This window comes from Tachypleus tridentatus, chromosome 8, assembly GCF_004210375.1.
Source record: "Tachypleus tridentatus isolate NWPU-2018 chromosome 8, ASM421037v1, whole genome shotgun sequence".
Lineage (NCBI taxonomy): Eukaryota > Metazoa > Arthropoda > Merostomata > Xiphosura > Limulidae > Tachypleus > Tachypleus tridentatus.
In genome coordinates, this window is record NC_134832.1 from 66,946,155 (window position 1) to 66,961,613 (window position 15,459).

At 37.1% G+C, this 15,459-nt stretch overlaps 1 protein-coding gene across 1 annotated transcript in view; it reads left to right on the forward strand.

Moving 5' to 3' along the window:
• PolG2 (DNA polymerase subunit gamma-2, mitochondrial) overlaps nucleotides 1–15,459 on the forward strand; it is a 96,812-nt gene that overhangs the window by 38,639 nt on the left and 42,714 nt on the right. Inside the window, exon 5 of the mRNA XM_076449234.1 lies at nucleotides 3,566–3,832. Coding sequence (XP_076305349.1) covers nucleotides 3,566–3,832 — 267 coding nt within the window. The remainder of the gene's footprint in view (nucleotides 1–3,565; nucleotides 3,833–15,459) is intronic.

Genomic DNA, 15,459 nt, shown 5'->3' on the forward strand with positions numbered 1-15,459 from the left:
CATGATGAAAAGTATGCCTCCTAAGCAAAGAACAAAATTGCTGAATTGTTCTGGATATGCCCACATCTTTAGTTTTTGTGTAGTTGTTGGTCACATGTTAATAAAATAGTATTTTGTACAAAAGATTTTTACCAGCTTCTTTGCCTCAAACATGGCTGTGAAAATAATGTCTGGATCAGATGGTTTCCTATCAATCAGCAATGTATATACACTAGTGTTGTTGTATGGTCTTCTTGTCTGTTTATATAGGTATTAAATCCATTTCATTCTGAGTAATATTTTGCAATTACTATTTACAACATGAAATACATGTCACTTGAACATGCTCTACTGAGTAAGACTACCTGTAATGCTAGAACTTTCAAGTGAGAACAGATCTTCTAGCTTTGTATGGTGTCATTAGTGGCTTTGTAGGACCATAGTATCTTTGATCTGAACATCATCATCCACTTTTTCACTCATATTTTTCTTTTGTAATGCATCAAATCTTTTCTTGTATTTGTGGTTCATTTCTTTTTTTGATACTTGAACTAGAATCATTGCAAGTGCACATGGGTTAATTGTTTGTGTTCTGGCTAGGAATGATTATGTCAAGTTTGTCAACATTTAAATGAATAAGACCAACTACTTTTTCAGATGTGTGAACAAGGCCCCTCATTACCACTTGCTTGGATGCAGTGACTGCCAATTTGCAGAATGTCAGCACTTTGTCATACAATCAACAACATTACCATGCTTTACATCTCATGAATTAGATCCTTCTCATTGACCATCATACCAGATGCTATTTAATATGAAGTTGGGTCTTTGTTGAGGAGGTGTGTGATCATGTTACAACTTATTATTATCAGCAGTTCCTGGGTATTTCTTGGCATAAGCATATTCAGAAGGCCCATCATGGATTTACTTGCATATTCTTTAGTTGAATCAAAATTTATTCAACACTGATGCATGTCTTTATGCACAGAAATCATCTTCATATATTGGTCTTCCTGTGCTTTGCTATCTTCTTGATAGCTTGTTCTAGTTTGTCACCCTCATTTTCTGGAACTACATTAAATACATCTTTGGCTTTTTCTTGAAGCACCAGTTTACTTGTAAGTTCAGGTAATGTAAGAACAAAAAGATAATCAAGATTTATTGACATTTCAGTAAGTAAATTTTGTTTTGACAAAATTTCACTTACATAACTTTTATATTGGTTATATATTTTAGGCAAATTCCCAGTCCAAAACCATTCTGCATCTATATCAGAAATAAGCTGGTCAAACACTCAGTCCTTTGATTTTGGTTCTTGTGTTATTGTTGTATTTCAGTATGCAAGTTGTAATGACCTTGGTGCCATAAATCATAGCGATGACTAGCATCTCCATATAAGTCGTTGACTGATTCTTGTTCTCTGACACTTCATGTACCTATAATCCCCATGCATAACACATTTCGTGTGACTTCTGTAAATGTGAATCTTTACAAAACAGTGTGCTCTGAAGTCAAAGCTTCAAATGTCAGAATGACAGTGCAGTTTTCCTGAGGATTTAGTGAGGCAGTGTCAATGTTTCTTAGTCTGCTAAGGTGTCATTTTGAAATAAATGGTGATATACAGATTTTGTGGCAGCATACAGTGAAAAAGGGTCATCACGATTGTTTCTGTCTATATGTAAATGAAGGTTATCATCTCTGAGCTTGCTTGCTTCAGTAATTTTTGTGATTCAATGCTGCATGCAGGGTGAGATTGATCAGTGTGGATTAGAACAGGCACTGACTTTATCAAATACACACTCGTTTATGATTTTTGTGTTCTGAAAAAATCATTAAACACCAAGTTAAGATATTGGGATATATTTACTAAATGCTGAACCTTAACTAATTCTACATTTTTGAAAGTTTCAGTTGAAGTTAACATTCCTGCAATGCACTTCATTTAATACAAGGTGTTAAACAAACAAGGTGTTAAAGTCACACAAACAGAATGGGGTTTCATTTAAAATGAAACATATAATAAAAAATAATTTTGGATGTTTAGGTTTGAATGACTGGTGTATACATTCTACTATATTATAATAATAGTTATATTCAGTTTTTCAATAAAACTTTTGTAAAAGTTTTTAACTAGTGGATGGACTGTTTTATAAGTAAGAAAAACATTCTGTTTTTTGATTTGGTCTTTTATTTCATTACAGAAATATATTAATTTTTTGCCACACTTACTAAAGAGTATAAAACATGTCCAATTAATAAAACAATGCCATCAGTAGAATTGCTGTGCCAATAAACTTAGAAATGGACATTTTATTCAACATTCTAACATGTATAATTGCTGAGATATATTCTTTTCTTTCTATACATTTATGCTTGAAGCAAGGAGCAGGTTATAAAAGTCAGTCTAATTTAAAATACCTGAGGGTGGCAGCTTGGCATACTCAATTTTCTGATTGTATATAGTCTGAAAATACAAAGTCAACAATAATTCATTGTGGGACTTCCAGTGCAAGGTAGGTAAAAAACAAAAAAAAAAACTACTTTCACTGTCAGACTAATTCTCTCTATAGTACTTTATGAAGATTTCAAATATGAGAATTAATATTGCTGGTAGTTTAATCAATGTGCTATCAACATCTTTCTTTAATACAGAAATTTTTTTTTTTAAATTGGCAAAAGAATTATCAGTTGCTTAAGAACTTTCAGACACTTGGGTTAGATGAAATAAGTGCCTTAATAACAAAAACTTGAAAATAAGCAGTCACTGCTGCACAACACTGGATATTGTTTGTACATTATAGTAGACAACAACATGCTGTTTCTTCTTTCTCACTCTACATTCATTCTCTGGATCATGTAAACTGTATTTTTATACAATTGGGAGTTCTATTTGAGTTGCTCTGTTGTTATATGTCAATTTTTAGATTACTAAGTAATGTTAAAGGTGTATAAAATAGTGCACTTGTTCTCCAGTATAGGTACATGTGATGTTAAAAAGGGAATTAATTTACCAGCTAAACTTCAGTATTTAATTATAGTTTTTTTTTAAATATTGATGCATTTGGAAAAGATCAGTTATTTAGCAGCTGTGTGTAAAATAATTCTAAGGTGCTACTTACCGCTCCAGTGATTTTTATATCTCCAAAGAGATGTTTCTCAAAGCCGATATTAATTAAAACCTGTCTGAGGTCACCTATATTTCAGGAGAACTTTACAAATTTGGCTGTAATCTCTATCAAAAATGATATTGGAAGATTATTGTATTTCCAGAAAGCAAAAGAAACATTTATACCAAAATTAAAATATTAATACAAAGTTTAGGCTTCTAAGTAATTAAAGCAAATTTTCTACTTAATAAACGAAATTTGTGTTAAAAATGACCTATAATGAAATACCTTGAAGGTGACTCAGACATTTTTGCCACAACAATTTTAAAAAAGACAGTTGTTGATTTAAAAATTAACCAAAGTGAGGTAGCAGAATTATATAGCTTTAAGAAACTCATATTTCAAATATATGGTTTTGAAACATACATAAAACTGTTTTTATTTAATCTGTAACTTTGTAACCTGTCTTACATTTATAGTTTTCAGGTATGCCTACCAGATTTTCACTCGCTGGATCTGTTTCTGAAGGCATCAGTCTTCAATTTACGGTATCTTCGGAAAAAATTACTTTTGAAACAATTACCACCAAAAGTGGTCACTTACCAGAAGATGTGAAAGATCAGACTATAGCCAATAGATCTTTGGTTCCTTGTGTAATTGAATGTGAAGCAAATTTAGATTTGGCAGTGTTAAATTATCTCTTTGATGCTTATCAAGAAAGTGAAAATGACAGCAAAACTAGACAGGTAAGTGTTTGAAAAATCAAATCATAAAGTGGGCATTTATAAAGACATTTATTTTCAGGTAAAAATTACATCTTTACAAATTTAACATAGTTACCCACATTGTATTGCCTTTTTGAATGTAGTTTTTGTTTTCATGTGATTATCACACATTATCATGTAGTTTTAACAGATTATTTGTTTATATTATATATATATATATCACAATTTTTAAAATCATAACTTTAATTTTATTATGACATATTTCTTCATGCAGTTAGCTTTCTTATAAAACATGAATGTTTTATTTTTAACTATTTCATACTAGTTTAATATGAAAAGAAGTTAAATAAAACCTATTGTAGTCTTAAGAAAATTTACTATAATTTAATTTACCCAATAAATAATTCAAACTTTTGTGATACAGTTTCTAGTTAATAACCTAAAATAGATGTATTTTACAAACTTGCATGTGATGTGTTATTTCCATTACTGTATGTGATATTCAACAAATGTGTCATTGTTTAGCTGATTATTATGCCAATGAACTAAACAAAATATCTTAAAATGATTAATTTACTGAAATATAAATTTTTGTAATATTCTTGAATTGAATGCCACATCCACCTAAATATACTTCTTCTTTAATTAAGAGTTCATCCTGACCCATCTAAAAAGACACAAGTAAATAATTTTGAATAATGAGCAGTATGAATGAATTTGAAATTACTTGTATTTTTCTATTTTGATACTTATTCCTATTCAACTGAATCCTTATATATATTATGTTTTGAAATACAACTTATTATGATTTATCAATAAAAAGAAATAATATGGTTATTAGGTTTTAAATTTAGTATAAAAAATGAAATCACTCATAATTAAAAAAAATAAAGAGGTTTACCATTAGCAAGTGTTTGGATGTTGATTTCACATGGTATTTTGTTATTTCAGAATGTTTACTTAACTCTCACACTACAGGTTTGGTCCCAGATTAAAACTACTTTGATGCATCAGTAAATTGTCAGGTATCACATGAGGAATCTTTATAACCTCTAGATAATTATCAAACCTTTTTTATTTTCTTCAGAAAAAGCCTTCTATTTTATCTGGTATTTTCACTATTGTATCTCTGAATGTGTTTGGTCAAATTTTCTGACCTTGTAACCAACATAAACAATTATGAAATAGATACAAGTTATGCTTTTTTAAATAGATTATAAAAGAAACCACAACTATTTAGAATTGATAGCTTTAATCTTATAACATTTTATATCTATATATATTTAGTTCCAAAACAGAACAACCCCTTCCCACCCAAAGTTATCTCGACCTTGGTTTGTTCTCTAAGCATTGTTAAAACTGGTGGGTCTAAAGCTACTCCTCTGCTGTCAGAATTGATGAAATTTGGTGGCAAGGAAACATCGACTTAGTTTGCAGGGAGTTCATACCTTATGTTTGACTTGTGATTTTTTTTTTTTTTCAAGTTACATTTTTTTGTGCAGAGGAATGAAACCACTGTATGGAAAGTTTTTTTTCTATGGCACTTTCTGTCTTATACTGTTCCTCTGCATAATAATGCTGGATTAGGTACTGTTATTTTTCTCAGATCAACAGTACATTTTTCAGTGTATATTTCTCACTCCTTGTAGATACAGCTGTGTTTAATGAGTTTATGTGAGCTAGTAAGGATGGATCTATAATTTAGTTCATTCATGTCTTCTTTACTCAGTATTGAATAAGTTAGATTTTTTATACTTTTTTATCATTTAGTTTCTTTAGTTTAAACTTGCATTTGGAATTTTATTCCTTTATTTTCTTTAAATTTTTATTTTGTAATGGTATTTAGTCTGTAAATTCTTTATTTACTACATCTAATTTGGGATTTATTTTGAGTCAGAGTTTGTTTTTATTACTGGGTACTTTTTTATTCTCTTATTCTTCAGGGTGGGTTTTATTTTTGTCTTTTGTTTTATAGATTATTTGAGTGGACTTATAAATTCCATAATTAAGAATTGTTACTTTTCTCACTTTAATTGTTTTGTACTTTATTGATAAAGTTCTGCCTTTTTTTGGGTCTCTAAAAACATGCAAGTTTAGATTCCCATTGTTGGTCTGTCCTTGTTGTAATCTTATCTGGTGACACCTTGCTTTACCATGGTTCTCTACCTCTCACTGTTGTGAGTTTTCTATCCCAATGTCACATCTTTTTTTTTCTTCAGTTCATCTATGAAAATTCTGTTTTCCAGTTCTGGATGATACCATTTTGTCTTTCTTCAGATCTGCATACGTTTTGTCAAATGGTATACTCTTTTTCACACCATCTTCACTCATTGCATCTTCCAACTTACCATTTTCTGCTTATCTCTTATTGTGTCCAGTCAGTTACTCACACCTGCTTCTTTCTTCAACCTCTCGGTGTGGATTCCTGTACGTGGTGAGGGGACCTCCCAGGGAAGGTTCTGTTCTATCTGGTTACCTTCTCTGGGATCTAAACATCCACCCACGTGTTTGCCGTGCGTGGTGACCCGTGAAGGGGAGGAGAGGATCCTGGTGGTTGAGGGGTCCAACCCTAACACACCACTTTGGCCTCGAATTCCTGTAGACGGGCGGCCTTTGGGTGGCCTCCCTTGGGTCAATCGGCTGGTCCACTTGGGCTAGAGTCAACCAAGTACCAGTGTTGGAAGTTCTCAACGGGTGTTGTGGACATTGTGCCTGATGCTGGTGTTTGGGTATAGTGCTCACGAAACCCTGGCGTTGCTGCATTGTCCTTGCGTGACTTTGTAGTGCGCCCCTTGTAGGGCTCCATGGTGGGTGGGGTCAGTGGGTACCGAAATTTTTTCTTTTCCTATGGATCCTCTAAAAATTTAAATAAAATTGTAAAAAACAGTCAATGGGTAGCGACCACGTCTTGAATACTCAGAACAGCAATCTTCAACATCAGTGACCTCATTTTCTTATATTACATTCTCTTCGAAAAACCTTTAGGGCAAATGTCCCCTTTTATATTCAAAAGGGACTAGAGGGACTTGCTGGCTCTCCAAAATCAGTAAAGAAACTTGATCTGGTGACATATTGATTGAAACATCCACATCCCAACACAGTGAACTCCTCTTGAATTCAAAGGCAATTGGGGATATACCTATTGAGGTTACACCCCATGCTACCTTGAATTCTTCACGAGGAGTTATTGTTGAAAGGATTTGAAGAACGCTCCCAGTCAGAGATTCTCGCTGGTTTCTCCACCCAAGGAGTTTCTGCAGTGAGGCGCATCTCCACTGCGCAAAGATGGAATTACACTGCCAACAAATACCCTCGTTTTAACATTTACTTCACCACGTGCACCTGCCACCATCAAGGCAGGTTATCTCATTTGCAGGGTTCGCCATACATACCAAACCCTCTTCGATGTTTCCGATGTCAGAGATTCGGCCACTCAAAGACATCCTGTCGTGGTTCCCTGACATGTGCTCGTTGTGGAGGCAAGGACCACGATGCCTATGACTGTGACATGAACCCACATTGCGTAAACTGCAATGGTTCTCACCCCTCTTACTTTCATTCTTGCCCAAAATGGTTGGAGGAAAAGAGGTGCAGCGCTTGAAAACGACACATAACATTAGTTATCCTGAGGCTCGGAAATTGCTGTCCACAACTCCATCTCGGACATATGCTGCTGCACTTCATTCCACAACTACAGTGGGAGTGCAGACAGATCTCTCTGTGCCTCCAAGAGAATCGTTTTCAAAACAAATGAAAAGCCTTTTGACCTCCGTGGTTAAAAAGGTTGATGAATCGACTTCCACACCTATCTCTGTTCCTCCCATACCTTCCAACAAACCTCAAGATCCACATCCTTCAGTTTCAAATACAGGCATTTCTTCTGATACATCTTTTTTCTCCCACCACAAGAGACAAAACAATTATTCGTTCGCATCCTCAGTCACTGGATTCCTCTTCCAATAACAAAAACCTGCCCACCCGACACAGAGCAGGATCCATGGAGGTTGATAGACCTCCTCCGACTAAAGACAGTAAAGAAAAAAGACGTGGTCGTAAACCGAAGGGTTCTCCAGCCACTTCACCTACCCGTTCTTAAAAAATGGCCACCTTGATACAATGGAACTGTCGAGGTTTACGTTCTAATCTGGATGATATCAAAACGCTGATTGCTTCCTACCATCCTGTTTGTCTTTTTTTACAAGAAACATTTCTCAAAACTGCTGATACTGTCTCCATTCGGCAGTTTTCTCTGTACAGAAATGACAGGTTGTGTGATGGTCGAGTACATGGAGGGGTGGCACTGTTGGTTGATCAACGCGCCCACCCTGTCTTTGTCACTCAACACACCCTTGGAGGCTGTAGCCATCCGTGTTTCCTTGGGTCATACCATCACTGTTTGTTCTCTGTACCTGTCCCCTGGAAAGACATATGATCAATCAGATCTTGATGCTCTCGTTGAACAATTGCCATCTCCATTTCTAATCATAGGGATTTTAATGGACATCATCCCTCTGGGAAGTGCTATTATTGATGGGAGGGGCGATCTGTAGAGCGGATGCTCTCTGATCACAATCTTTCTCTTTTCAATACTGGTTCTTCCACTTACTTTCATGCACCTAGTCAGTCCTTTACTGCTATTGATCTCTCAGTTTGCTCCCCTTCATTATTCTCCCATTTTTCATGGAGGGTTGACAGTAATCCACTAGGCAGTGATCATTTTCCGATCCTTTTGAGAGAGACTGGCCGTGGTCGATGCCACCCTACCCGCGTGCCCTGGTGGAAGCTGGATCAGGCAGACTGGTCCACTTTCACTGCTCTCGCAGAACTTGATCCTGCCATCGTAAATCAGCCATCAATAGACGACTGTGTAGCAGCGGTAACTGACTGTATTACACATGCAGCTGCTCAGTGTATTCCTAAAACCTTGACACGATATCCTCGTCCGTGGTGGAATCCTGCTTGCCACTTAGCACGGAAGGCTCAAAAGCGGGCCTGGGATACTTTTCGTAGATATCCCACACTTTCAAACCGGGTTGCTTTCCAACGGGCCCGTGCACATGCTAGGTGGGTAAGACGTCACAGCCAGAAGGAATCTTGGATTAAGTTCACAACCAGTATATCTTCTACCACCAGTTCCAAGATCATATGGGACAGGATTCGAAAGGTTAATGGACACTACAATTCTATCCCCCTCTCGATCTTACTCTCTGATGGTCAGGAGGTGACTGATGTTCGGAACATCGCTAACACTCTAGGTGAAAGCTTTTGCCGGGTATCTAGCACTTCTGCTTGTTCCTCCACCTTCCTGGCCATCAAGACTCGGGCAGAGCGATCACCTCTTTCCTTTCGAACTGACTGTTTCTTTGACTATAATTGTCCCTTTACCCTGGTGGAACTAAAAATGGCCCTTCATTGATCTGCCAGTACGTCTGTTGGACCTGATGATATTCATTATGACATGCTGCACCATCTATCTCCTGCTTCTCTTGATGTTCTTCTGATTGTTTTCATCCGGATCTGGCAGGAGAATGTTTTTCCTGATGCCTGGCGCTAGGCTATTATTTTACCTTTCTCTAAGCCAGGGAAAGATCCCAAGATTCCTTCAAACTACCGTCCAATTGCTTTGACGAGCTGTCTCTGTAAGACATTAGAAAGGATGGTTAATGCTCGTCTTGTTTGGTTCCTTGAATCAAACAACCTCCTCTCGTCCACCCAGTGTGGGTTCCGTCGACAGTACTCCACCACAGACCACCTAATTCGTCTTGAAACATCTATCAGAGAAGCCTTTCTCAACCGCCAACATCTTGTATCAATATTCTTTGACATAGAGAAGGCTTACGACACAACATGGAGGTATGGCGTTTTGCTAGACCTCCATACATATGGGTTATGTGGCCATCTACCCATGTTTATTAAAAATTTTTTCATGGACAGGAGATTCCAAGTTCGTGTGGGTTCGACACTTTCCCGTTCTTTTGTACAGGAACTTGGAGTCCCTTAAGGCTGTGTATTGAGTGTTACACTCTTCAGTATAAAGATAAATGCCATCACTGAACAACTCCCTCTCACTGTTGCGAATGGGCTGTATGTCGATGACTTTCACATCTCATGTCAGTCATCAAACATGAGATATATTGAGCGGCAACTACAAACCGCCCTCAATTGTGTAATGGAAGTGGACTCGCTGAACGGCTTTAATTTCTCTCTCTCCAAAACTGTATGCCTGCACTTTTGCCGTCTACAGGGTATTCACCCTGATCCTGAACTTCATATTGGTGAAGTTTTGCTGCCAGTGGTCCCGGAGACCAAGTTCTTGGGGCTTATCTTTGATCGTAAACTGACCTTTATACCACACTTAAAGCAGCTTTGGGTCAAATGCACAAGAGCACTGAACATCCGTGTTCTCTCTTCTACCAGTTGGGGGGCAGATCGCTGTTCAATGTTAAAGGTATATCGTGCTCTTATTAGATCGAAACTCGATTATGGATCAATGGTCTATGGCTCTGCCAGACCCTCGGCCTTAAAGATGCTGGACCCCGTTCATCACCAAGGACTTTGACTCTGCACTGGGGCTTTCCGTACCTCTCCAGTTCAAAGTATATACATTGAATCTCATGAACCTTCTCTACACCTTCGCCGTTTGTAACTATCTTTACAATATACTTCGAAACTTCATTCCTTACCAAAGCATCCCACCTGGAAATGTGTTTTCTTTCCTCGGTGGGCAGTACTTTTTCAGAACAGACGATCTGTCATTGCTTCGCTTGGCCTTCGTGATCCGGGAGCAATTGGATGAATTGGGTCTGTCCTTGGATAACATTGCAGATTCCACAGGTTGGCCCATCCCACCATGGCTTATTACAGCCCCCAAATGTGACCTTTCTTTCAGTCACCTAAAAAAGGCAGATACTCCAGATTGGAAGTACCGTCTTTTATTCAATGAATATCTTTCAAACAATCATTCAGTTCCCATTTATATAGATGGTTCCAAATCAGGTAATTCAGTGGGCTCTGCTATGGTTTGCTATGGGTCAGTAGTTGCGTGCAGAATCCCTTCTACAGCTTCTGTGTTCACTGCTGAACTGTATGCCATATCTCTTGCCCTGGATCATATTGCAGCTGAGCAGTACTCCAACTGCACTATTTATACTGATTCGCTTAGTTCTATACTTGCCTTGGAATCGCTACACGTTAGCTCACATCCTATTCTCGCTGATATTCGAAACCGACTGGCCCATTTCTCATTAGCAGCTACTTCAATCCAGTTTTTCTGTATACCAGGCCATGTTGGTATTCTCGGGAACGAGCTTGCAGACATGGCAGCTAAATATGTCTGCTTCAGCACCATCACTCCTATGCCTATTCCGTACATGGACTATGGTGTTGTCTTCAAGGCTCGGCTCCGTGCCAGCTGGCAGTCCACTTGGAATGAGCAACGTGACAACAAACTTTTCAAATCAAACCCAAAATTGGACTTTGGCCATCTAGCTTCCGTAAAGTTCGGAAGGAGGAAGTTGTTCTCACTAGGCTACGCATTGGTCACAGTTTTTTAACTCATCATTTTCTTTTATCTGGAACTGATGCACCAATGTGTAGTTTGTGTAACACTCAAATCACTATCAGCCACGTTTTACTTTCTTGCCATCGTTACAATTCTCAACGACGGCAATATTTTAAACATATTTTTCCCAGGGTCAATCTGTAACATTGGACAGAGTTATTGGTGATGGTGACTCTGTCCACCTTGATAATGTTTTTAATTTTTAATGGCCATTAACCTTTTAATCTCATTTAAGTGTTGCATATTTATTCATTACACCTTTTTAATTGTGGTTCCTTTTTTACAGTTTTAATCTCTCTCCTTCAATTTGACATTGGACAATGGCCAGAACATTAAATAACTCGACATCCAGGACTGGAAAGGCCAACTTCAGGTGACTAACGCTCCTGTTTGAACTATCCATTTGAACTACTCGTTAGTCATCCTGGCGAGTTGTTATTATACTTTTGCTGCATATCATTTCACACTTTACTACTTAACTTTTAGTACTGGCCATATTGACTCATAACCCGGAACCAGGACTGGAAATACCAACTTCAGGTGACTGACGGTGGTTTTTATACTTACCTGTTAGTCTTCCTGGCAGGTTACGATCATTACCATTCTGCTACAGGTAGTTCTTTACAACTTTGTTGACTGGATGTCAACATTGGTTTTTACGCCATTTTCTGTTTTAATTGCCGTTTTGCTTTTATCTTCAATTACTTTTACAAATTTTACTCCATTTACTTTACTTTTACCTTTTTACTGGACATTTGGCTACTCATTATTACGATTTTGCGGAGTCTCTTTTAAAACTTTTATTCTTTTACATTTTGATAATAGCTGCTATGACACATAACCCGGAACCAGGACTGGAAAGGCCAACTTCAGGTGATTGATGGTGGTTCTTGAACTTACCTGTTAATCTTCCTGGCAGGTTATGATCATTACCTTTTTGCTAGAGTAAATACCTTACAACTTCTTATACTCTGCCTTCTATCTTAACATTGTAGACTAGGTGTCAACATTGGTTTTATACTTTTTTGTTTTACCTTCATTTCCATTTATGTCTATTACTACATTTATTTTTATTTTTTTTTTACATTTTTACCGAATGTCTGGCGTAGATAGCCTCGCTGCTTTGTGCCATAAAACACTAAATCAATCAATTCTTTCTTCAACAAGCTGCTCAGATGGTGTTTTTCATGAAGTTGAAGAAGCCCTTTATAACTTAGTCATAGTATTACATTGTTTTGGGATTTGTCTTCACTTTTTGTCTCAATCAAGCCCAGCTTTCCCTACCTCAGCTGCAGGATCTGGAGTGGACAGTAACAATAGCTGTAGTTTCTCCTCTTTCTGTACATGAGGTTCCATCTCTTTTTGAGGATTTTGGTCTCCTTGGAAGTTCTCATTCCCTTGTAATAGGCATAAATGCTTTTTTTTTCATTACATACTTTTCAACCTGCAGAACATTTCCCTTGATCACTTGCACCATTCCATCTCTCTTCCACCTAGAATCAGGGCCAACCTTGCTTGCTTGCTTGCTTGAAAGGAACTTAACCATGGTGGGGTTTCCATCCAGCTATGTTGTCTCTTGTCTCATCTCTTCCTAGATGCTTCCTTGGTGTGTTGGAGGTTTTCCTCAATTCCTAAGAGATTTTCAATTGAGGAGATTATTCTCTGTGTCTACACCCTGAAGTCTTTGGTGGTTCATTAGGCTCTGTATCATTTCTTCCCATTCATGCAGCATTGGGTGGTTATATTTCATTCTTTAAATTTCTCTCTCATCAGCTTTATCACCAAGTATTAAGTCCAGATTTCTGTATTTTCAGACTCTGGATTTCGTGTACTAGGCCAGTTCTCGTGGGTAGTGTTTCCAGAGATATGAATCCTGTAGCTAATCTCTTATCACATTCCATCAAGTTCTTCACAGAGTGGTCTCTTTATGCTCAAGTATTTCTATGGATGTGTTCTGGTCCATCTGCCAAATTTCTTTTTTCTGGCATATTGGGATTTTAGTGTTGTTCTTGATGCACATTTTTCCTTTGAACCCATTGCATTTTATTTCTTGCACAGTTTTTCTTTTAAGACATAATTTCTTGCTTTCCTTGCATGTGATCATCATCATTCTGATATTTATGCCTTCCTTTCTCATTCATTTAATGTTATCGAGTATCAGAACTGAACCTATCTCACCAGGATCTCAGCTACCTGAGAAGGTTGTTTTGTCTTTTCTCCTCTTTCCTTACCTTCCTTTTCCCTGCTGTATTCCCAATTGGATCCAGGTTACCTCCTTTGTCCAATTTGTTCCCTGCTATGTTATTTGACTCATAGTACCTCCATTTTATGGTTTTCATTCCTGTCTAATTTTTCCATGACTTTTCATTGTTTTGTGTGATTTTTCACTTATTATGCTCACTAGTTTGGTTTGTCCACTCATATAACTGCCATATTTTGATGTATCCATTACAAGTCACCATTTGTTTAATGTTTCTTCACATCATATTTATCATCCAAGTCTTTAGTTGCTCAAACCACCAACTTTTGTAGGAGATTGTTCAGGCTGGTACATAAACAGCTCCCAGAACATTTGTTACTCTTTTTCTGCATTCTGTTGCTGTGTCTTGTTCAGATGGGTATTGTTTTTCTACTATAGCAATTTTACACGTGTTCACTGCTGACTGGAGTACATCAACATGTTATTTTTTTAACTTACTTAGTTGATATACATCATATTTCAGGATCCCATCTGGTGGCAGGTGTTGCATGGTCAGATTTGCTGAATTTTGTATTTTAGCTTAAATCTAAGTAATACTAACTGTGGAGACGGGGTATTTCTGTAAGACCACAAGTCACTTATCTGGTAGTGGGTATATATTTAGATATACATGTCTATTCTTTTATTATTATTACCATGTCATGTGAAGGATCATCATTAATTGACTTCATGAATAAAGCAGGTATGGTTTTTGCCCATCAGCACTGGCCTGTGGTTCTTATAATCTTGGCCATTTTGCTTTTCAAAATTGGAGAATGCAGACACCATTACTTTGTCTCTGGTGTATCATTCCTGAATGCATTTCTTTCTTCTCTCTCTCTCTCTTTTTTTTTTTCTAGTGGGAGTGGTGGACCATGGAAATATCCTCAAAAGTGGGATTTGTAGGAAAAAAACAAACATTGTAGTCATATGTACCTACTCAGTGAGAGGAGGGCTGTTGTCATTATGTTCCATATTAAACACTATCTTGATATTCTCAATCCAAGACACTTTTCCTGGATATTTTTGTCTGGCTTTTCTGCACTTGTTGATCATGACATACACTATGTCATGATGTTTCCACTAGATATTTTTTTGTCCAGGTGAACCACACTTGTTGACATTATAACCTTATGCAAGAAACTTCAATGTTGTTTTTGTCCTTGGACCATACTTGACATAATACACCATATTCTAAGGCACTTCCTATGGATGTTTTCTGCTTAAGTGGATCACACTTGACTTGTTCACATATGGTCCTTTAGCCCTAGCCTCATATTCTTATGTCATATTACAGGCACCTTCTGGAAATTCATCTATCATTGTGTCACATGATCATTCTCATCACACATGTCAACATCTTGTGTACTATCTGTTGTGCACAGGCAGAATCTGCCTTGCACAACATGATGCCTGTGTATTAAGTTCTGCCATGTGTGTTTTACTTTGTTTGTTACTGGGTGAAGAGCATACCTGTTCCAGAAGTAGTGCTATACCTCACAGGTGTATATTCTTATATAATTACAGCATACCTGTTCTTTTATGGAGGTTGTTCTCCATCAATTTGATTGATTTTGCACCTTTATTGGCCCCTTCACCTTTGCAGTGTGGAATTCAAGCTTTGGGTGAGCAGAGGCAGTACTGTTTTGGAATATTTTCTAACACTGAAAATGTATTTCTGATAGGTATATACTTTCTCTCTCCCGCTTTCTATTTCCTCCTTATTGACTTACCAGTATTTTTTATTTGTTTATGCCAATTCTTAAAAGTGAGAATTGTGCTACAATAATAGGAGGAGCTACCTATGCCAATATAGTGGACACAGTGTGATTGATGGTGGGCAGTCAC